Source organism: Amblyomma mixtum, chromosome 5 (genome assembly GCF_055824585.1).
Source record: "Amblyomma mixtum isolate Tamu chromosome 5, ASM5582458v1, whole genome shotgun sequence".
Taxonomy (NCBI): Eukaryota; Metazoa; Arthropoda; class Arachnida; order Ixodida; family Ixodidae; genus Amblyomma; species Amblyomma mixtum.
Genome location: NC_143016.1, coordinates 89,351,043 through 89,374,087, shown reverse-complemented (window position 1 = coordinate 89,374,087; position 23,045 = coordinate 89,351,043). Strand labels below are relative to the sequence as shown.

At 49.0% G+C, this 23,045-nt stretch overlaps 2 protein-coding genes across 3 annotated transcripts in view; one reads left to right on the top strand and one right to left on the bottom strand.

The window, feature by feature from the left end:
• Positions 1-23,045, bottom strand: part of Ih (hyperpolarization activated cyclic nucleotide gated potassium channel Ih) — a 415,526-nt gene that overhangs the window by 248,626 nt on the left and 143,855 nt on the right. The gene's annotated exons all lie outside the window — the stretch shown is intronic.
• LOC149342959 (unconventional myosin-Ie-like) overlaps positions 4,647-23,045 on the top strand; it is a 283,527-nt gene continuing 265,128 nt past the window's right edge. Inside the window, exon 1 of the mRNA XM_089545520.1 lies at positions 4,647-5,444. Within this exon, the coding sequence (XP_089401646.1) occupies positions 5,442-5,444 (3 nt within the window). The 5' untranslated portion in view covers positions 4,647-5,441. The remainder of the gene's footprint in view (positions 5,445-23,045) is intronic.

Below are 23,045 nucleotides of genomic sequence, written 5' to 3'. Positions count from 1 at the left end.
CATATATATATATATATATATATATATATATATATATATATATATATATATATATATATATATATATATATATATATATATATTTTTGAGGCTGTGTTTAAGCTTATTAAGATGTTGACGCGCTAGTTGGTTTTGCATCTTGAAACTTGGGGAAAAACCCACCTAGGCGCAAATAATTACACAAGAACACAAAAAGAGACGAGGAGACAACGGACAGGCGCCTGTCCGTCTCTTTTTGTCTCCTTGTGAAATTATTTGCGCCTAGGTGGGTTTTGCCCAAGTTTCAAAATGTGTATAAGCTTGGGAACGAAAACACATATCGGTCTTTTTCGTTCGAAAATGTTGCAAGATTCGCTCTTGGAAAGCCGGCTTTGCATTTCCGTTTCTTACCTATGCGTACGACGGCGCTAGATGTCATCGATTACCGACGTTCCCAGGCGTGTTTCTTTTTCTATTGTCGCGGCCTGCATCTCAGGAACCACCTGTTTTATGACGAGCACCGTTTAGAGTAGGAAACCCTGAGATGTGTCCTTGCTTGGATTTCTTTGCCTTGATCAGCAAGCGGATCGGTGCCAAGCCAAGACAAGCCTAACCAAAAGGAAGCCAAGTCAACAGATCCAAGAAAGAGAAGAATTGAAGAAAGAAGAGGAGGAGCGGAAATAAATAAGAAGAGGGAAAAATAAAAAAAAAACGAAAGTATAGAAAATGGAGGGACGCGATGGCTCTCGCGGAATGCTTCATCTAATCTGTAGCCTTGTTTACCCGGCGTTTGTTTTACTATATACGTGGACATGAAAGCAGATGTTGGTGCCTGACAGCAGCGCAGCCACGCCTTAGTGGAACTTTTGGTTATACAGATTTTTTTACTGAGACGAATAGATAGGGTTGAGATGGGATGTGAGGGGGGGGGGGGGGGGGGGGGTAGATAGACTTCGACACGAAAGGAACACAATACAGCATGCAGCCTTATTATGTAGGCAATGCGGGGCGTCTCTATAGGTATACGATACGGAACCCACAATGCAATACGCAACACTGTCGCACTGCAAACAAACCGGAATTAATAAAGATGAGCAATGTCAAACAAGTGGATGAATGCCACCGGAAGTAAACGCGGAAAGTCACACAAGTAAGCCGAATACGCGTAATCAACTATGCAGCATAGGGGGGTAATTAAGCACCGTCATTGTGCAAGCAACTCCAGCATGCGTCAAACATGGGGAGAACATCTGCAACTCACTGCTTAGGTATTTTGATAGGGTGTGCGGCGGAAGCGACCCTAATAACGCAGCTGCCACGCGGAAAACATCAAGTGGCATTATTGCGGATTAAGTGTAGCAGTGAGTTCGGCTCCAGACTGGTTTTCGGGCCGAGCCCGTTCAGTGTTCTAGTTTAGACTTGAAACTAAGCGTTTCGACAGAATTGCCTGTCTGGTTAGGCTTGATAACTTATAATAAGCCCGGACAAGTCTCGAACCTAAACTTTTTTTTTAATTTTAATCCCAACGTTTCGAAGGGTTTCAAATTTTTAAAAAGTTTTGGCTGGAGGGGCATGTCAGAGCTTATTATAAGTGCTCCAGTTTAGAGTTGCAGCATATTCAACGACGGAGTTCGCCTCTACATCTCCGTGCAAGCCACGCAGTACACCTCACGGTTATAAACTTCGCGCCCAAGCCGCTTCAAAATTTATGTTCACACTGGTAGCATATGCGGGGGTGTAGACGGCTCCATAAATTTTAACTACCATATGTTCATTATCCTCTGCATGCTGGACAGATTTAGCCAGGCGACACACAACTCTGAGAACTCGTCACCCAAGGAAAAGAAATATAGCTTGAACACCTCACGGCGCGATTAGAAAGCCCCATTAGGCCCATAAGCCGCGCGGTAACCTTCCCCCTCTTTTGGCCTCTCACGAGACCTCACGTCGGATGACAGCACCGTTCCAATTTCATTACGGCGGCGGTATAACCGCGTCATCGGTCTCAGCCTGTCGGCGTTTACAGCTACGTGCGTGGGATAGGAGGAGCGGTAATAAAAATAAATTGTGCTCCCACTCTGATAAGCGTTTACTAATGAGCTCCTTACATTGCGGGCTGCGATGTTTGACTACTGAGCAAAGTACTGAAACAAACAAGAGTCAGGCATTTCAAAGAAAGCGGCGACGTCGGATTTGCCTCTAACCCGTGTGAACCCTCACTTCCGCATGAGAGAGAGATAGAGAGAGAGAAAGTGTGCTCGTGGCTCTATAGCTAGATAGGCTGTTGTGCCATCGTGCTGTTTATGTGCTGCATGCCGTGATTTATAGCGAGCCTAAGTTTAAGACAATTAGTCTTGATTTATCGCGAAACTCCAAAAGTGCGAGTGGCGCCTCTAAAAACATCCGTCCCTTTCAAGCATACTTGTTGAATAATGCTTCTTTTCGAGTTTCAGCTTAAAATTTTTGAAAACGTTCTCTGCGTTCGCAAAGAAAAAAGGTTGCCGCTGAAACCTCAAGTGCAGGAAAAACTTTAGAGAAGGCAGAGGAAGGTACATGAGGACCTAAAAACTTAGGAAGGTTTGAGGGGCCCCGCCGCGGTGGCACAGCGGTTACGGCGCTCGGCTGCTGACCCGAAAGACGCGGGTTCGATCCCGGCTGCGGCGGCTGAATTTCGATGAAGGCGAAATTCTAGAGGCCCGTGTGCTGTGCGATGTCAGTGCACGTTAAAGAACCCCAGGTGGCCAAAATTTCCGGAGCCCTTCACTGCGGCGTCTCTCATAGCCTCAGTCGCTTTGGGACGTTAAACCTCAATAAACCAAACCAAACCAAGGTTTGAGGGGGATAAAGGATTAAGAATAACATACAGTACTGGACATGGCTGATTCGAGGGTGTCGTCTCGTTCAACGCCGCGTCAGACCCTAATTGCCTGTTGGGTACTTGTTCATTCAGTCGACACCACTATCGACGCTTTGGGCATATCGCTTTGTTATCTGCTGCCAAAGGAAACAACGTGAATCACGGAGCATTTGGTGAGATCATCGATGTATGCCAGCGAGAGTCATGTGAGGGGGTTCCTGCTTTTGTGTCAGCACGATGTTATTGGCCGGGTAATCGCTTGGCGGCATCAGTGACTCACTGCCGCCTGGACAGCGACTGCGGAAGTGTTCTGATCACCCCTGCTTCATTAAAGGCAACGTTAAGGGACAGAACTGCGTGAAATGTAGGCGTGGCAGGTGTTGATGTTCGATGAAAAACACAGGAAGCCATGAATCGTCGTTTAGTCATACGTTGTTAACTGAACATGCAGAACGGATGATTGTTGGGCAAGTTGGTTCATGATACTGGAACGAAACAGTGCGAAAACACGGGTCTACAGAAGGGAAGAACAGACACAGTGCCGATGTAGAACTGGGTGCATTTCGTGCGAGAAAGCATGAAATAAAAGCGAACCGTCTCTTCCCTTATCAATGAAAGAAGTAGCTTTCTTAGATACTAGCAAATGGTTTCAGTAGTGTGTTGCGCATTTTATTGTGCATGCTTTCTGTATTTAATGCTTTCTGGCACGAAATGTACCCAGTTGTAAGTCAGTGCTGTGGCTGTGTTCTTACTTTCTGTAGTCCCGTGTTTGCGCGCTGTTTCGTTCTAGTAACTGAACATGTTTTATTTTTTTGTTGAAGTGCCCTATGACATATGGCTAGAGGGTTACCGTGCCCAATGTGTGCCGTCGAAAGCAGCTGATATCATACCAGGACGGCAGTAACTTCGAACAACTGCCCCCATATTTCGAGGGCATTCACATTTACGTCTTTGTGGCATTAATCGTGTCAAGCGTAAAGCTTGCGCGCGCTTCAATTGCACTGGACCATATCAAATATGGAAAGGCTGACCGAAAAGCCTCACCCACTTTATTTTTTGTCCATTTTTTTTTCTTTTCTACGAAATGTGCCCGCCAAACTACTTGGCCTCTTCGCTTCACACCTACTCAGCTGGAGATCCAAGCGGGACAGCAATTTGGCGTTCACGGTCAAACCTTGTCAAACACTGTCAAAATACAAAAAGGGACGGCGCGATCCTAAAACAGGCTCTTCGCTCGTTTAGAAAATCGCTTTTTGACACGGGCGCGCTTTGCCAGCTCCGCGCGTCGCTTTGCGGCACCGTACGCGCCCGGTCAGCAATGAAGCCGCGAGAGAACAATTTCGCAGATAAGAGGCCATAAATTGTAGTGGAAAAACAAGATTTGCGTCGCGCGAGCTGGGCGCTGCTTTCTTCCCCAAGCCGCGAAGGCATGGGCAAGCCGTCAGGCCAAGCAATCAAGGTCATTCTTCGCGCTCCACATATGCCAGCACCGCGCCGGCGCGGCCGTGAAGCGCGCGAAGGTTGAAAGCGCGCGAAAGAGAAATGGCGCGCTCCGAGCTAGCGAGGAGGGAAACGACCGTCCGTCGTCCGACAGGTAACGGAAAACAAAGCGCGTACACACGATTTTGGCAGGACCGGGCGGCACAGCGACCGCGTGCGCTTGCGAGCGTAAACGACGCTCCACGTTCAAGGCTCTCTCGCCTGGCTGCCGCTGGCGGAGGGGCCTCCTCGCCATCCCCGCTCACCCGGATGTGACGTTAGAGTCGCTCGCGCGCGACCGCGACGCCCGATATGATATCACCACCCGGTTCTGGAAAGCCAGCTGGGAGTGCCCTGCGTCGGGCCGACTCGCGGGAGCGGTAGCGGCGACGAAGCTGCTTTGAAGACAGTCGCTCCTGTGTGTGTGCGTGTGTGCGCGGCAAGCGGCGTCCGTCTGCGGCTGTGGATTTGGATCGGCGCGTAGGCGCATGTGCGCAGTCGTCGGGCCTTTGTTCTTTCGTGCTGCTTGTGGTGGTGGTTGTGTTGTGCAGCGAAACGGCGCTTGTCAGCGTGGTATGTGCGCGTCTGCTTTCGTTTACGAGGGCTGCAACGAGAGCCAAGTTCGTTGATCCGCTCGTGCTTGAGTGAGAGAAGAGTTGGGGCTGTCATCCTCAGCCAACGAGTGCGCCGGCTGCTTCGCGCGTCGTCTGCTACGCCCTTCAAGACACGCTGCGGCTAGCCAGCCCGCGTACTGTGCGCTGGAAATCTGGTTTGGGACAGCACCGGTACAGCGGGGATGTAGCACCATGCACGCTGCTGCGATGTTTGTGTTCAAAGTGTGCGCTTTTCCAGACTGCAGCGAGCGTCTAGGCCCCATTTTGCGTAGGCTGTAATGTTTGCTGCGTGCGTGGACTTCCGATGAAAGCCGGTTCTCTGTCGTAGGCGTCTCGGGCTGCTCGCTTTCGGCGAAAGTGCAGGGTGTGTGCGTTTGTGCGTTCTGCCTCCCTCGCCTGAGAAAAGAAAAAAGAAAGATCTCTTCTTCCGTGACTCCTGTGAGAAGCTCTGTTAGCGGTGTGTGAAGTTTGGCCCCTTGTTTCGACGTGCAGACGTCGGCGCACCAGGCAACATGGTAAGTGCGAGAGTGCACGTGTTCGAAGTTGTAAACATGCCCCTCAGCTTGCACATAGCGCGTCGGCAGCGCGCCGCAGTGTCTAGTTCGTCGTTTGCTCTCTCTTTTTTGTTTGTTCAGTGCAAAAGCAAAGTTCTAAAGCACTGGCCTATGCACCCAGTGTCTGGTAACTGTGTTTCTATTGTTCGCTACCTGCTCCACGGTGCACTGTCTAACGGCAGTACATAGTTTAGTCTTTCCCACACCGTTGAGGTGACGTCATCATCGTCGCATTCACAAAGCACCACCTGTCGGCAGGTTTCCGGAAATAGGGGTTCGGGCAGTCGCGCTTTGAGGCGCCGTATTTTTATCCTCATCCGCGAACCGCGCTTGTTACGGTGGTACGAGCTTTCCAGAGCAACGAGCGAAACCATCGTGGGTGGAACGACCGGCATTTCGAAAGGCTAATGCCCGCGGCCTTGTATTTTGTTCGTCGGTGAACGTAACATAAAGCGCCGCTTTGTTGCTACCTGCATATAGCTGTGCCTAAAGGAGTTTTCAGCAGGCATTGCGGCTCTTGTGTACTCTCCGAGCGTGTAGTTCCGTAGTCTGGTCGGCCAAGCCCCAGACAAAATCTTTCCCTGTACTCTTTCTTCCTGGACGGTTTCCAATACGATGCGTCAGCGACCGCTCACTCGGTCGACGGTTGCTAGTTGTCGTCTCAGTTGGCCGATCGCACGTCGGGAACAACTCTTTGTATGTATCACCCGCTAGATAAGTACACGCCGAGCCGTGACACATCGACGGAGTGTTATCAAGCCGCAGCTATTCCAGCGCAGGATGCAGAGCGAAGTGTGCGAACCGGGAACTGATTTATCAGCGCTACGATAGGCAGTGCTGCCTTGAACTTTGGCAGAGAGCTCCTGCTTCTACCTTCCGCTCAGGGATGGGCTCGCGAGGTTTCATTCATTTTGTGCGCCGTACGGGAGCCTGATATGGGCGAGCAAAGACGTTTGCATTAGAAAACGTATTCCTTGCAAAAGTGTCAAGCAGTGTGACGTTGAACTGCACAGCTGGCGACAGAAGGCTATTCTGCACAACCCCTTCGTATACACAGTGTGACAGATTCGAATAAGGCTTTTCAGCTGATTGTAAGCCTAGTTTCCAGGTAGCACCGCAATAATGCAACAGTGTTATTTTTTTGTTTCGAGAAAACGTTAATTCAGTGTTCTTATTTTTTAGCGTTTCTGTTACCTTACAAATGTACAATCGAGTAATCCTACCGTAATATTAATTAAACATGTAAAGAACACAACTTGAACTTTCTTGAGAATGGTAAAGTAACTCTGCACAAGAATGCAGACCCGCCAGTTGTGAAGGTGCACAAATTAATCAACTTTTTGCAAGGACCAACAACGAGGTCGACACTTGAGCGCCACTATACAGCACAGCATTCAAACAGTGGCGATGTTCATGCAATCTATGACCGTAGCAAATATAACAGGTTAGTTTTTATAAGTACTGCGCGTTGAAAAAAAAGTTTTGGGATGCAGGGCTTCAAATGTACTTTGTAATGTTTTTCATAGTTCTTGGTTTGGTTTATTGGGGTTTAACGTCCCGAAGCAATTCAGGCTATGAGGGACGCCGTAGTGAAGTGCTCCGGAAATTTCGACCACCTGGGGTTCTTTAACGTGCACTGACATCGTACAGCACACGGGCCTCTAGAATTTCGCCTTCATCGAAATTCAGCCGCCGCGGCCGGGATCGAACCCGCGTCTTTCGGGTCAGCAGCCGAGCGCCGTAACCACTGAGCCACCGCGGCGGGGCTTTTTCATAGTTCTGATTCAAACATTGCTATAATGTTAAGAGGCACAGTACATTAAAACAATATGCTTGAAGTTTTCAGCTATTGCTTAGGGTGCAACATATAGCTTTATCTGATCATTTTTAGCAATACCATTTAAAAGTGAGCATTGGAATAATGTTTACATTGAATATTGAACTAATGTTTCTGATATAACATTATTTGCTAATTATTACGTTAATGCAAAGTTCCACCCAAAATACAACGTTACTGCTACTTACGTAACATTTTGTTAACATTTCTCGAACGTTCGCGGTTAACTGAGTTTTCTACAACGTGTACACTTTGGAACGTCAATGGACGTTCTCATTTATGCGTAAACAACAGTCGCAATGGCGGCAACTGGAGAAAGCTAGTGCCACTGCAGAAAAGTTCTTAATTCTCCGGAACCTCCAGAACTGAAAACTGGCAACCTTTTTTTTCCTCTCTTCATTGTTCATGACAACCGTACGTGTTGGCTCCTTGTACTGAAGTGCGTCCAGAAACATATCTCTTCAAGGAACTGAACCGCCACTGCAAACGTGTTCAACATTACTTGTGAAACCAATCACACCAGCATACCTCTTTCAGGCGCCAAGTGGTACTTTATGCACTCCGAACAGAAAGGAGTAGAAAAGGGGTGTAAGCTGTTCTTTAGCACGCTCCCTTTTATAACCGGGAGTGCTCCAGAGAACAGCTCACTCCCTTTTTTATTCCCATGTACAGTCGTGAAAAATGTGAATGGGAACGCAGTTGGAGCATTGATTTATTGATTGCTCCATAATTATGTGCGACGATAGCATTTTTTTGCTCTTTTTAACTAGTTTTTCTTCTCGGGTGTGATATCCCAATGTGTGTTCTCCAATTTAGTAGAGAAATAACCAAGAAATTTGCAATTTTATGCAAGAAGTTTGTTCCCTCTCATATTTTTCACGGCTGTACGCGTATTCGTGTTTAGAGTGCATGGTGCGGGTAGCAAGTAAGGTCAGTGTTATGTAACGGGAAGGAAAACCACCGGTATATCCTTTCTTTGCATTACCGTGGTCCAGGAGTCGATTCGTTCTTTTACTACGCCGGTCCATCTGGCGTCCCCGTTGGTGGAATTTCCACAGCAAATCGTGGTGCCAGTGCCGACCGGGAAGTGAGGGGGGGGGGGGGGGGGGGGGGGGGGGACGAAAGTACACTGCGGATGGAGCGAAAGCAGCTAGATGTACCGAAGCAGCGTTGAAACTAATGCTATCGGAAGTCTCAGTGAAAAAAAAGAACAAAAACTAAGGAAACGGAGTCGGTTTTCCAATTTCGAGGGAAACAAAACCAAGAAAATCTCGGAAGTGAATTAGTTTAAAAGGCAGGCTTCTCGCGAAGGACGTCCTGCGGTGGGCGCGGATTCTGGAACAACGTTATTCGGTTAAAGTGAAAACGAAGAAAAGAAGTAGTCTCAGTGGTAGCGTTTGGGCGCATTGTGACATTAAAAAGAAAATCTACTATGCACGTACTACTTATATGAACGAAAGCCAAGTAGGGCGAGGCAAAGCAGTAAATGCAGTGTTTTAGTCGGAAAAGGGATTCCGTTTGTTTGTTATACGAAAGGGAACGGGGCAATGCATAGCGCTCGCGCATTCGGTGCCGGCTATTTTCCGTGGTCTTTGCGGTATTTTCGGTTAGCGCGCATATTATAGGCCATAAACAACGCCCTGGCTTGGTTTCGAGAGCTCCAATTCCTCGAGTAGAGGCGAAAGCAACCCCTCTCGCGTGTTGCAGGATTTCACCGCGAGTTGAAACAAACAACAAAGTTAAAGAATAGTAACAGGAGGTCTCGGTCCGGAACCAATCCGATAAAGCCTCTCGCGCCGAAGTGGCTTTGCCGGTCGCTAAGCAGGCGGAGCAGATACAAAGCTTCCTGCATCGCGTCTCCTTTCGAAAGCTCGATGACTGGTCCCCCCGGGACTGCACAGGTATCTCGCAATCCAGAGCCGCGCGCTGACGATTGTCTCGAGTGCGCTCTCGTCGGGTCACTCCCCGTCGGAAAGGGGGGGGGGGGGGGGTGTCGCTGGGTCTCCCGTCATCTCGTTTGTGCTCAGCGTCGTCTAGCCTGGCCGTGCAAAGGTGGTTGCGGAGCATCTAGAAAAGTTTCTCCGCATACACGATATCAAGATCAAAGCCAACCTGGCAACAGCACTGCTTGTTGGGGAGGGTCTCTTCGTGGAGTTCCTCAGAGTCCTGAGTCCTTGAGCGCTGATGCCGTGAAGACAGGGTATGGGGCGAGGTGCGTTCAGTCGGGATTAGCAAAGAGAAAATAAAATGCGAACAAAGGTTGCGTTACGCCGTGGCTTTTGCAGCGAAGGCATATAGGGCGGTGTCTGGCGAAACGCCTGTGCTCGCGCGTCGTACGAGTACCGTATCACTCTAAACACGAGTACGCCTATATGGAGTGAAACGGGAGTAAGCTCCCTTTCATAAAGGGGGTGTGCTGTGTGACTGATTACACCCCCGTTACTCCTTTTTGTTTGGAGTGTATGGAGTAAAAAAGAACGAGGAAGGGGGTGATGCTCCCCATCGTTTTCCTCGGTTTCATTTTTCGTTGGCACCTATTGTGCGTATATCCTAACAAACACGTACCTCACCTACCTACCCTTGCCTTCCCTGGTTCCGTACTGAAAGTTTCTATATGATGAGTTCCCTAATTCCATACGTGTCCATAAGAAATTTTATGGAGTCAGTTGGAGCATATGGAGTCGGTATGGGCTATATGGAATCACGTATGACATCTTACGGACTCTATATGACGTCATGTACGCTGTATATAAATCGTATGGAAATTTTGTGAAATGCTTATGGACTCCGTACGGACGAGTAATGGATTTTCACAATTTTCTACGCCTTATGGACTCCAAATTCCCATAATTCCATACGAGCAGTAGGGTTACTGCTAATCTACCATGATAAACTTTATTTTAATCTAGTGACAATGAAGAATATTTTATGCTCGTCGAAATGTTTTAAGAAAATAGAGTTAGGAATATCTAGGCCACCTTAAGTGTTTTTGTGCACGTCCAGGCTTGTGTTTTTCGCGCGTTTTCGCGATACAGTTCCAGCGCCAAGCACGTTTTATGTCGTCATCCGGGACATCATTATAACAATCACCGATGAGCTTTTCGCTCGTGCAGTAACCCAGTCAAGGCAGGTTATTGGCCCTGCTTAGTCATGGTGCCTAGTTAGCGGCACCGTCGTCTTTGCACACCACCACGACGCAGTCGAACAGCATGCAAGATATTGTTACGCCAGCAGCAGTTAACGAGACGGAAGTCAGTCCCCCCCCCCCCCCCCCCCCCATTTTCTCTGACACATATCGTTTGTAGGAAAACGTAACTAATTTTACTATTGCTCTGGTACCGGCTTAGCAGCGTACACGCTGTATTAGTGTAGTACGGCTTTCGGCACACGTTCCTCCCCCCCCCCCCCGCCGCTTTTTTTTTTTTCATTAACAGCAGACGTTGTTTTCATCTTAACACTCAGGCCCACAGATGTGTACTGGCTGGTTCCGCGTTTAGCATTGTACAATGTTTCACGAGAACAGATATGCTGCCCTCATTAACAGCTCGCGTCTGCGGTGCGTGAGTAAAAAGAAAGCGCACAAAAGACGCGACTGGGAGCAAACAAGATCCCGTATCCCACCAGCGCATTGCGCTATGTGGAGCACAGTGTCTTATGCTTCACATCCACAGAGCTGTCAGCATCACCTCGCAAGCGATGGAGAGCTAGAGATCCGTCTTGCTACACTCCGTCGCCGATGCTCGCCGCTGTCCTTACCGTGTATCCAGCTTTACAAACACGGCGTTTATATATATATATATATATATATATATATATATATATATATATATATATATATATATATATATATATATATATATATATATATATATATATATATATATATATATATATACGGGCTGCCCGCTTCGTGTGCGTGTCTGCGCATACGGCGCACCCCGTTCTGTGCGTGGTCCGTCCTCTCAAGTGTGACCTTGGCATCCTCCTTTTCGTTGGGTATTATTACATTTCTTTTTCTTCTCGGGACGACGTCGCTCAAGCATTGACGGTCTGGCTCCGCTTGCATACGCGGCCATGCACACACACACACACACACCCGATGCTTGGTCTCCGCAGCCCCCAACAGGACCCCCCCTTCAACCTCTCCGTTCCTCTCTCGCGGTGCTTCAGTAACGCGTGGTGCGCTCTTGCCTTTGGAGCGAGCGGCCATTACGCCGAGTTATCCACGGGCGCGCGCGGGCCTTTGTGTCCACATCCCGGAGAGTAGAAAGGCGAGCGCTGTAGAGAGCGAAAAGTCGTAATCCGAAGTCGCCCAGCTTTCTGTCCCGCTCTGTCTCCACCGAGAGCCGGCCGGTCCTCCTTTGTGCTCAGTGACCGCAAATCCCGTTTCAAGTACGCCCGCCGTGCCGCATAAGTTCGAGGACAGAGAGCGCTGGCGGCGTAGATACCCTTGTTGTTATGCGGAGAAAGGTATATGTAAGCCCCCCCCCCCCCCCCCCCTCCCGCACACACCTATTCTACTTCGACTCCGTCTTCCCTAACTGTGTCCTTTCTGTCAGCCCGTTATGCATTGCGCTATTTTCTAGAATATTTAGAATCCTTGGTGCTGTACTAACCGTACTCTCATTTTCTCTTTGCTTTTTTTTTTATTCACCCTTCCTCTCTTCCTCGCCCAACGGCCTAATGTCTCGCTCCTTTTGTTGTCTCCAGAAGTGAGTCACCGCGCGGCGTTGTGCTCAGCCAAGCGAGTACGACAATATGCGGGCGGTTTCGTTCCTTCGTTATGCGTTCTGTCGCTGATTTTACTGTGTACGGCGTTCTCCGCTCTCGAACCTACTTTTCGCGGTCATTGCTCGAGGGCTCGTGTTTTATTGTTTTTTTTTTCTGATTATTTCCATTTCCTTTTTCTGGTCTCGTTGAGCTTTCCCGTATGCACTGAGGGAAACGAGCGCCGAAATTCTTGCGTATGTTTACCTGGCGTACACACGCACTCTTCAGACCGTCGACCTCACCTCTGCTGGACTGTCTCTGTATGCTGCAGTTTGAACTCCGCGCGTGGCTTTATTCCGTCTTTGCTTCTTTTTTTTTTTCCTGAGAGCGCATGGTTAGGCGAAGTGTACAAAAGCTAGGCAGATTGTATTGCATTTCTGTAATGCTCCGACATATTTAACTCTTCACGCCTCACTGCTTCTTGATTTGGCCAGCCTTCATGGCACGAGTCTCGTGCTACATACGGACTGCAGTTTGTGGGCTACGTGAAGGGAACTGACAACTCGGGAATTAAGTAGTAATTTATGACATATTCCGCTAAGTACCCCCCCCCCCCCCCCCCCGCCCCTTCCGTTTAAAGACCTCAGGCCACAGCGTTCGCCTGCAGCGAAATGAACGTCCGTAGAATGCGCCCTGTGGCTGATCGTTCAAAACACAAGCCAAGCTGGAAGCTTCTATACCGCAAGAAGAAAGTTATGTTAGCATTTCAATGTCCTTCGGTTTTTGATAGTGCCGTGATGGCACCATTATGTTTTTGAAGCGAGCAGCTTTTGACCTGAAGACTTTTGACAAAGTCTGTACTTGGCATCGTCCGTGATACAGTAAACAATATTAGTTTCATCCGGAGAAAAACTGTTCTCGCCACAACGGACGCGAACACGATGTTTTTCCGGTAAGAATCGGAATCCTCGGCCTGTCCCCGGACAATCCGGGACTGGAAAATCGAAGCGGCTCAGTAGTGATCTCAGCGGCGCCACTGATTCACGCAGATCGGCGGGAATTTTCCCAGGCATAGGCTGCTCTCAGGGCAACGCGATGCCTTCACCGGCGAGCCCGACAAAGACACGTGGGTGAGCGGCGTGCTTTAGGAACTGAGCTGGCGGGAAATTCGGGAACACGTCTGTGCGGTCGCTTGTCTCTACTGGCTCCCACGATTACTCGAGGGCTCCGTGTGTTGTTGCCGCGTGCGACTGACCCACTGTCCGAACGACTTGCGGTCCGAGGTGCGTGTAGTGCGCGGTCACAGCCCTTAATTAGCTGCGTACCTTCGGTGATATAATTAGTGTACTCTAAATGTAATTAATAAATTCATCTGTTTTCCTATCCGTCAACTGCTTCATCGTCATGCCTTCATTGGAGGCCGCTCATATCTCAGGGATGAATTTGTGAGGGACTTAGGTGGGGGCGGCGGAAGGTGACAATCATCTTTGCTCGTGTGCAGTTATTGAATGTTTTTCGTTCGAAAGAAATGAAGGCCGATGCTGCTTCGCCATAGGAAATCTCTCTCTTGGATAAGGTACTTCTTGAAACCTTAACTTTTAAAATCCGCACCTGTTTCATTCCCAAACGAATTAGCTCTTGCATGACTGCGCCGGAGGCCCCTCCAACGCACTGCGATGAATTAAGCACAAGCAGATATCTAACATGACCACATCTGGGGATGACGATCTGTCCGTACAAAAGCGAAAGGCGACTAACAGACTCTTCGGCAATGATCGCGAAACCAAATATGTTGAGGCTATTCCTTACTGCACTCTAAACACGAATAAGCCTATATGAGAATAAAAAGGCTTGTCCTCGAAAGGCCGTCGAGATTTCGATCACTAAATGTACGTAATGCTTACTTTTGGTAATGGAAGCACATTTCCATTGAAGAGCAAGGCAACTTGAGGCAGTTAGCACTGTAAGGAGGCTTTTAACCGTGGCACCCGAGGTCTTAGGGCTAGCAAACAGAGGGGATTAAAACCTCGGTTAATATCTTCGTAATTGCTAGACCTTCATATGTCCTGAAGAGGGAATTTGTTTTCCTTGCCGAATGTTAAGTATTCCGTATTTTTAGTGACGAAAATCTACCCCAGGGCTTGGGCAGCACACCCTGACCCCTAAAAGGGAGTTTCCTAGAGGACAATTTACTCCGTTTTTTATTCCATTATAGGCTAATTCGCGTTGATAGTGTAAAAACGTTCGTTACCGCTGCATGCTGGCATGACAGTTGCTATACATCAACTCGCCTTTCACAAAACTGCAGGTGGTACGCGCGATGCTAATTTTAGCCACACGAACAAGGCAACGCACTCGCCTCGGTGCAAGGCGGGCACCACGGAGGATGCGGAACAGCTCCACCGCGTCGCGGCTCTGCGGCGCGGCATTTCAGCCGCTAAACTCGGCGTGACGCCCGCGTTTCGAGCAATTTCACGCTCGCTGTTGGCGCTCCCCTGTTCCTCGTCGTCCGTAAAGCGCACCTGCTCATCTTTTTTTTTTCTTGAGGGGGGGAGGGGGGGAGGCTATAGAGCCCGTTTACCTTTTGTCTCTCTTCGTCTAGTGCAATGCCTCCACTGGAGTGCGGGCTTCAGATTCCGAATATACGTTTGCCGTTTGTCTCTCTTGGTCTAGTGCAGTGCCTTCACTAGAATGCAGGTGTCAGCGTCCCCATTGCTCACAAGCCACGCGGAGTGAACACGTCAGCACAATTACGACAACGTTCCTTAGCAGCGACCACGAGGCGCCGCGCGTCCGACTCTCTCGCCGGGCAGAACCGATCCCTGTAAAAAAAAGACCCCGCGGCCGAGGACATTCGACTGAGGGCCACATAAACTACGCGTTCACGAGACGTGTCCGTGCCAGCGCTCGCGTTCGGACTTTCAACCTGAAATCCCGAAGCCTCAGCATCAGGCACGCAAGAAGCGATAACTTCCGAGGAGAACTTGATCCGCCGACAGGTGCGCTGGGGAGCACACCAAGCTTCGAATGAGGTCCAGGGAGAGATGAACGGGAGGCGCCGACGGAAAGAGACGCGTCAGCACGGTCCTCCGACACTCTGCAGATCATCTGAACCTTCTTAAATTTTAACGATCGAGTTTGCTTTATTCGTGTATCCGGCTAAGTTCTAATAAACCAGTTTTTTTCTGATGAATCCGGCCATTTGATTGTTGACATGGCGCAGTCGACAGGATAGCGTTCGAACCCTGGCCACTTCCATGCTGACACAGGCGTCAGGTTCCAAACATACGCGCATCCGCTGTCGTCTTTGATGGAAGACGATCGGACGCTGTCTCGTTACATCGCTGTCGTCCGTTCCATCGTAGGCGGCTCGCTGTTTTGTGGGTTCATGAATTCGGTGCGATATGCGACAAGGACCAATACGGTGCACCGTAGAACTTTTGAACCATACATCCATTGACTGCCGTTCTTCTTACCTATTCGCACGGGTGTATATGGAATATTATTCAGTCAAAAGCAGTCGCCTTTGGAATGGCACGTAATGCCAGTATCTCCTGTGTTCAACAGCGGGCCAACAATAACACTGGACTGGTGTTTTGTTCCGGACGTTCGTGTGCCTCAGCCGCGCTATGTCAGTCCAGAAGGACCACCCAGCACGCAGTGTGGCAACTAGGGCACACTGCGTGCTCTTGGACGTAATCAGGATGATAATGGGACGTAATCAGGATGAAGAATGGGAGTAAACTGCGCGTGCATGGCATTGTGTGCTCTCATTAACCTATCGGTTCTATCCACAAGGCGCTACCTCTGCTGCAGGGCTGGACATTGTTCGTCCACAGCAATGCAGCTGAAAGGACTACGCCCGGAGTTGCACTCACCAGTCTGATAAACCCGTAAGGCGAACCCATACGCGGCGAAAGCGAAAATCGTGTCCCGATTTTCGTGACTCGATGTTGTCGACACGTAATGGTAACACGGCGCCAGGGAAGCAGACAATTGTGGTGAAGCTCACTCACGATCTACAAAGCACTTCAGCCTCGCCCTTAGCCTACTTCAATCCGCACTATTGCTGCTGCTTTTACGTTCAGATTTGAGCCAGATATCGACGTTATTTGAAAGCAATTGAGATTGCGCTGCTTGCTTGAGCCTTGACCTATATTCTGTCGCGACAGGAAGGGCTTGCAAGCCTGCGTGTTGGATGACACGAAACCGACATTATAGGGATGATAAGAAATCGGTCATTTGGTTCAATCCAGTGAACGAAAAAAATATTGCTATAAAAGTAGGTCTTCAACGAGGAATCGCCAAGGTGACACGGATTTTGAAGAAATAATTGTCATATCTACAGCAAAGTACCTAAGCGCTCACATAAGGCTTTAAAGGAGAACTATAAAGCTTTCTAATACCCCTGTCACACGGGCACGTTTGAACTCCTTTCAACTCCCTTCAACCAAGGTAGTCTTTATCTCGAGGGAGATGCGTGCCGTGTCACACGGCAGTCCTTAAGGGAAGGAAGTTTAAAGAAGTTCCTCGCGAAAGGAGATCGGTCATCTCCCTCGACGGGTGTAGGGAATACTCTCGCTTCCAGTGCACGTTACTTCCGAGTAAGTAACAACCTTTGTCTTTAATAAATGCATTTTTAATATCGACTATATTATTTATTATATCATAAAACAAGCATTACAGCTCGGTTAGTAATGCTTTAGTGGCGGCACCGTACTCTCAAGCTAGGCGCTTGCTTGACAGCTTGCCTTCACTGCGCCATGTTTGTTTTCTACTACCTCTGCGATGTACTACCTCTGCGAAGTACTACCTCTGCGATGGACGATGCATCCGCGCAACCCGCGCTAAGCGTCGGCCGCCTCTCCGGCACTTTGGGAATAAAAGTGAAGGATAAATAATATTTCAGTTCTTTTTAACGTTATTCTTTTACGTGTTTATACTAAATAAACAGTGCCTAATGTGCCCTGGCGGATCGTCTGAGAGGCTCGTTACAGGCCGTGTGACACGGAGACAACTCCTTCGAGGCGAAGCTCCCTCGCACTCCTTTAGCTCAAGGAAGTTCACGGGAGTTCCGAGTTGGCCGTGTGACAGGGGTATAAGTGTTCATAGTTGAAGGAACAATCGTCCTGATCGTGATCTTAGAAATCAGAACCATCCCTTTTTCAGGGAATTCATTGTACCAACTGATCACAGCAGCTAAGAGCACGGCTTCCGTTTGTAGCAGTAGGCTGCGCTAGAGTGGATGTTAACAATGCTTGCAATCAAACGATCCTGTCGAACCGACAGCAGCGCTTGCTGCTATTTATTATGTAGTGACGACCTGACTATCCCAAACCTCTAGTTTTCGGAACCCTAACTGCAAGCTTACTGGATCAGGCCAAGAACGCGGCGGCGCTGCAGCTCTATATCTATATGGCTTATCTATATGCGAGAGCCGAAGTGCGGGCGTGTGGACGTCGTCGTAAACTTTCGGAATAAGCTCCACTAGCCCACATCGGGACCGTGAGTGAAGGGTGCAGGGCTTTGGAGTGGCCAGATATTGCGGTCGGTCTGTCGGGCAAGCTGATAGCAAGTCCGGCCACGCAGAGCTATCGTGTCCTCATAGGCCCATGCGGCGGAATACTTTGATGTCACGTTTTACTCTCTTTTTTATTTGTTTGTGCAGTTTTCGATGCGGAGGTCTGTGTCGATAATACGCCCTTAATATTTGCAACACCCCGGGGGGCCTTGTAAAACTGCCCCCTTGTACCGGGGGTGGTGATTCATGGCAAGTGTGCAAAGCCAGGGCTGTCAGCACAGCTGCAGCGAGGATGGGCAGTAGACGACTATATAAAAAAAAAAAATTCAGGCCGTTACCCCAAGGCTCCAAGGCTGCATGAAGGATACAAAGTTTTAGTCGTGAAGGCGCAAGAAATTCGCCACCTGATTCCTATACTACGCGCCCGACGATTTCGAAAGGGAATTTAATTTTTGTTTCTGCACAAAAGCGCTTGTCAGTTTTTTTACGGATTTTTAAATTTGTGGATTTATTTATTCTTTTCCTTTCACTGGTAGTCTTTAGAGATGTTTAAAAATATTTGAGCCTAATAGTTTTTCACACACGCGCGCGTTTGCTTTTGCGAACTTGTCGATGTCGAGCGCATACGGGGAGAGGACATCACCGGGGACGGGAGGCGAACGGATCTCGCCACTCGACTTCCGCCTTTCCGCTCTTTGCTATCTTATTACACCGCTTATCTCTGCTTCAGTAGCCCTGCTTCGATGCAGGCGGCGGCTTTTTCTCGACTTCGCGAGGCTCTTTGCGCACAGCAGGCTTTGTCCATGTATTCACCTGCACGCGACGAAAATAACAAGCCCACCTCCCCGTTTTTCGATTAAAAGCCATTTCCCGACCAAAAATTAGTCCAATTTATTTTTTTGCCTTTGATAAACAAAAAAAAAACGCTAAGCTCTGCCTAGAAACGTTATCCTTTGAGATTCACCCTTCACTCCATCTCCACACGCAGCAATCACGAACGAACGCTGCCATCGTTTTTACTCTGCACTCTAAACAGAGCGGAGTTGAAAGGGTGAAAGGGTCCACAAGCGCTAGAAGGCTTGTGGACCCTTTCACCCTTTCAACTCCGCTCTGTTTAGAGTGCAGAGTAAAAACGATGGCAGCGTTCGTTCGTGATTGCTGCGTGTGGAGATGGAGTGAAGGGTGAATCTCAAAGGATAACAGATGACTCCCCTTTTACATTTGAAACAAAAAGGAGTAAAAAGGGTGTAATCTGTCCTTAAACTCTCTTTTATAAAAAAGATTGCGCTAGAGGGTCGCTTACTCTCTTTTAACTCCCATGTAGCCGTATTTGTGTTAAGAGTGTTCGGTTATTCTCCTCGGTCGATTGCGTTGCATTTTTTCCCCTTTTAACGAGGAACACCGTTACATGCAAGTCCGTTACCCTAACCGTTGACCGTGGAGGCGCGCGTATCGCGCGGGAAGACGCGCAGCAACCGTCTTCTTCCAGGAGCCGCGCGCGCTCTAAACAGCCTATATGTACAGTGCGCCCGCGAAGTGAGCGAACGCGCGCGGAGTGATTAAGGACCGCCTAGAGCGGCGGATGTAATTAAAACGCGAGGCCATATGCTCCCCCGAGGCTTACTCTCTCCCATGGCCTCTCCAAACCGCCGTTCATTTTCTTTTCCTTCTCCTCCTCATCTCCCTCAGTGTCTCACTAACTGTCTTACTTTTACGTCCGCGGGGCCAGCTTTATTTCCATCTCCTTCTGTCTGGGCAGAGAGGCATCGCGTAGAATCTGTCTTTCCGCACCGATATGCGCGGCTTCCCGCAATAAGCGCTCGCGCCAGCACCCGGAACAAAAATGAGCCGTGATTAACGCGTTCGTGTGTTCGTGTGGGTGCCGTTGTTTTTAATTCCCTCTCCGTCCTTCCACCACGTGCACTGTTGTAGTTTTCCCTCTATTGTCTCCCCCCCCCCCCCCCCCCCGTTGCCCCCGTTGCTGCCGTATTCCTCATTCTCCTCCTGACGACTAGGCACGCTTCTTGTCGTTCTCGCTCCGGCGCCTACTGGTTGTGTTTCCCTGTGTCCGTCTGTCTTTCTTTTATGCCTGTCTACATTCTGTGGTGGTTCGTCTGTTTCCCTTTTCTTTTCTGCTTTTCCTTTGCGGCTGCTTCGCCGCCGTACCGTTTGGCTGCGTTTATGAGGTGCTGTTTAGACGTCCTCTGTTTTAAGGCAGCGCAGACGTGGAAAATCAGTTACAACGAAGCCTCGCATCCTGATAGTGCCGTGAAGTACCCACATAGCGAAGTCATTGCCGGCAATTCCGGAGAAAAGCGTTTTTCAACAGGAAAGAGTTTCTGAACGCAATTTTTTTTTCACATTTTGTAAGATTTCACTATAACAGTCGTTATATCCGGAGATGTTCACTCGGCAGGCTTTGTTTTTTTTTTTGGCTATTAACGTTCTTGCTAGCGGCGAAAACATTCCTCACTGGTTTTCTGTGCGAGTGGTTTAAAAACTTTTAAAGAAAACTTTTGCTACGTATCGGAAGAATAGGTCGTTAACTTCAATATTTCCGCAACAGTACCTCACAATATTCCAGTATTCAAATTTTTTACCCAAGAATGCTGGACACGAGCTGCGGTAGCGCATACTTAATTTCTGTGTTGTGGCGTCGCAGTACTACCAAGGTGTGAGGCTGTAGCGGGACAACGAGTTCTACGAGTTTCGACTAAAGTGAGGGCTTTAGAGCGCGAAATAGTGTCGGACATGCCTGCTTGTGCTCAGCCGCGGGCAGACTTAGCTTATAACGCCGCTTCCAGGGCAAAACACTATGCATTGAATAAGTAAACTACGAATGGTGCCGACGGCACAGTCGCATTTAACTTAACAAAACGAAAGTTAAGGCTTAACGCAACCAAGGCCGGCGGAATCATAAACTGCGCGCGTAGACAACGGCCTTCCTTCTATAAAGCTGAGTCACCCGTGTGTAGCCTCCGCAGAATGGCGACAGCAAGTTTGCGACGACCGCCTATTGCGCAACTCGGCGGCGTTCATTATCCATAGCGCGTGTAGTATACGCGTACCCGTGTATACACCGCTATACACGTTGCTGCGTAAGCGAGAGCGTCGACGGGAGCGTTCCGACATCCTTTTATACACCCCATCACCCCTGTGGTGCAATGGCGCCGTCCTACGAGGCGCGATTGTTACGCAGCGCAATTTTTATCTTGTTCCTTTTCATCTCCAGCTCTGCCATCTCGGAACCATGATAAACTTGCTGTCGTAGTCATTGCAGTCCATACGCCGCTCCTGCTATACGTTTCAAACTGCAATTGCTGCGTATATGTGCTGCCCTTGACAGCGCTCGCGCCTTTCTTTCATTTCGTGTATACACGTTCGAGGAATTTCCTGCTGACGCGAATCAACGTTTGCAAATCGTGCGTAATTGTTAGCGGGGTCGTGCCATCGGCGGGAGCGGAAAGCGTCCGGGCTTGTTTTTACCACGTACAGGCTGCCGTGGGCAGTACAATACTCACGCCGTCGCGCTAGAAACAAAAGAAAAGAGAGCGAATCAGCGTCAGCGTACCTGCAGAAACGGTCGGCCGTCATCGACAGAGGTTGACTCTATCAGTTCCTATGCCAAAGCTTGCGTATAGTGGGTGGCACATTGTACGAGAAGGGGGGAGGGGGGGGGGGGGGCGGCATTTTTCGGGACGTCTCATTCAGTCGCGCTCACGCTTTATGCCGTGCCGACTCAGTGTTATGTTGTTTTTCACGTGTCGAGACAAAGGAACTGAGAGTCTTCATTCTGTATAGTACCGCGCCTGCAGGTTCCCGAGAAATGAATGTGTTGTTCGCCGAGTAATTATTACTTTCAGCATCAATAAGGGTAGGCACGCGCGTGCTCACTATATAAATGGCGGCCCGCTTGTTTGGATAGGAAATGCCAAGGCGCGGGAGCGTTGTTTCTTGTATATTTTTATTGCTTTCTTCAGCGTTGCGCGCTGCATTGCGCGTTCCTCTATCGACCTGGGACAAGGGGGCGCACCGTATTGAAACCTTTTCTTGGGGCGGACGACGTGCTTCCTCCTCGCTTTTGGGCGATCGATGAATCGCCAGTGTGCGCACGCAATAGAAGGGGAACAGCGACTGGGTTGCTGCAGCAGCCTGCTCTTGCTTGCCGCTGTTTGCTGCCCCCCTTCGCTGTGTTGCTTACTTGGCTGTGAACTTGGTGTCTGCGGGCCGGCGTAATATATTAATTGGAAGAGACGCGCGACGCTTGATCGCGTTTGTTTGTTCTTTTTTTTTCCTGATGGTATCTTTTATGTCTGCCTTAGGAGCACGACGTTTGAAAGCTATTAATAACTCTTTAACTGAAGGAGAAACAAATTATTGGATGGCTTGGTCCGCACCGTCGCAGCGCCGTGATAGAAATTAAAACGTGCAGGAATGTGGAGGGATATGGAGGGCGCAAAGTGCTTGCGCTTGCAGTTGCGTTCACTGAAGTCGGTCGGGGTGTTGTCGCGGCGAATGATGAAGCTCGGCTTGAATGGAACGAGGAGGGCCTCCTCCATACGCAATTTCGGAGTTCACTCTCCGCTTTGCTGGCAGCGAATCGGCGAGGTAGATTGAGAAGTGGTTGAATTTTCTGTAGAATGCATTTCTATACAGGAAACATGAATGTCCGATCTGCGTTTATGCGCAAGTGCTCGACCGGCACATGATTGCATATGTATCAGACACCGCTAATTCTTTCCCAGTCAAGTCAAGGCAAGTCAAAGCATGGTTCGTGTTATGGTCGCGCCTGCACACATTGGTCTGCCTTCTCAAAAAGCCGTAGTTTGGGCGCACGTGTGCCACAATTCTGTGAAAGCGATGGAGGAGGGCTAGCTAACGGTCTGATTAACGGCGAATTTCCTTTTGATTTAATCTTATTGCCGAATACTCTGATGTAAAGTGTATAGGACTGACTGCTCAGGAGGAAGCTTTAGATGGCATATGCGTGCGCACTTTGCAGCAGACTATAGACGTCGTTGCTGCCTGCTCCTCAAGCCAGCCATTCGTTGCCAGAATGACATAGTAGAAGGCGCGGTTCTTTCACCATTCATCTTTCGACTTCGTCTTGCAGCGTCTTGGATAGCTTTTCCAAGACACCCCACAGGGCTGTGTAAAGACTGTAGCGTCCTTTGTAAAGGAAGTGAAATGTCCAACGTTCTTACTGCGATCAAAGGAAACTGGACACTTCTAACAGAAAAGACAAACACAATGAGACTATACGCGAACTTGAAACTGTTTACTATTCGTACGGTCGTGCTGTTTATATGGTGCGCAAAATGATTAGTCGCTCCAACTCATAATACTGCATCGTGCCGGCTTGTTCTGTGGCTTCGCTACCTGTTTTTTACCATTTAAACTCCGCTTTCTGTAAGCCCTACTAGGGGTGCATCATGCGCATTCCTCCGCCGTGGCTTTTATTGAAAATGCACTTTTTATCTACCCTCAGCCATTT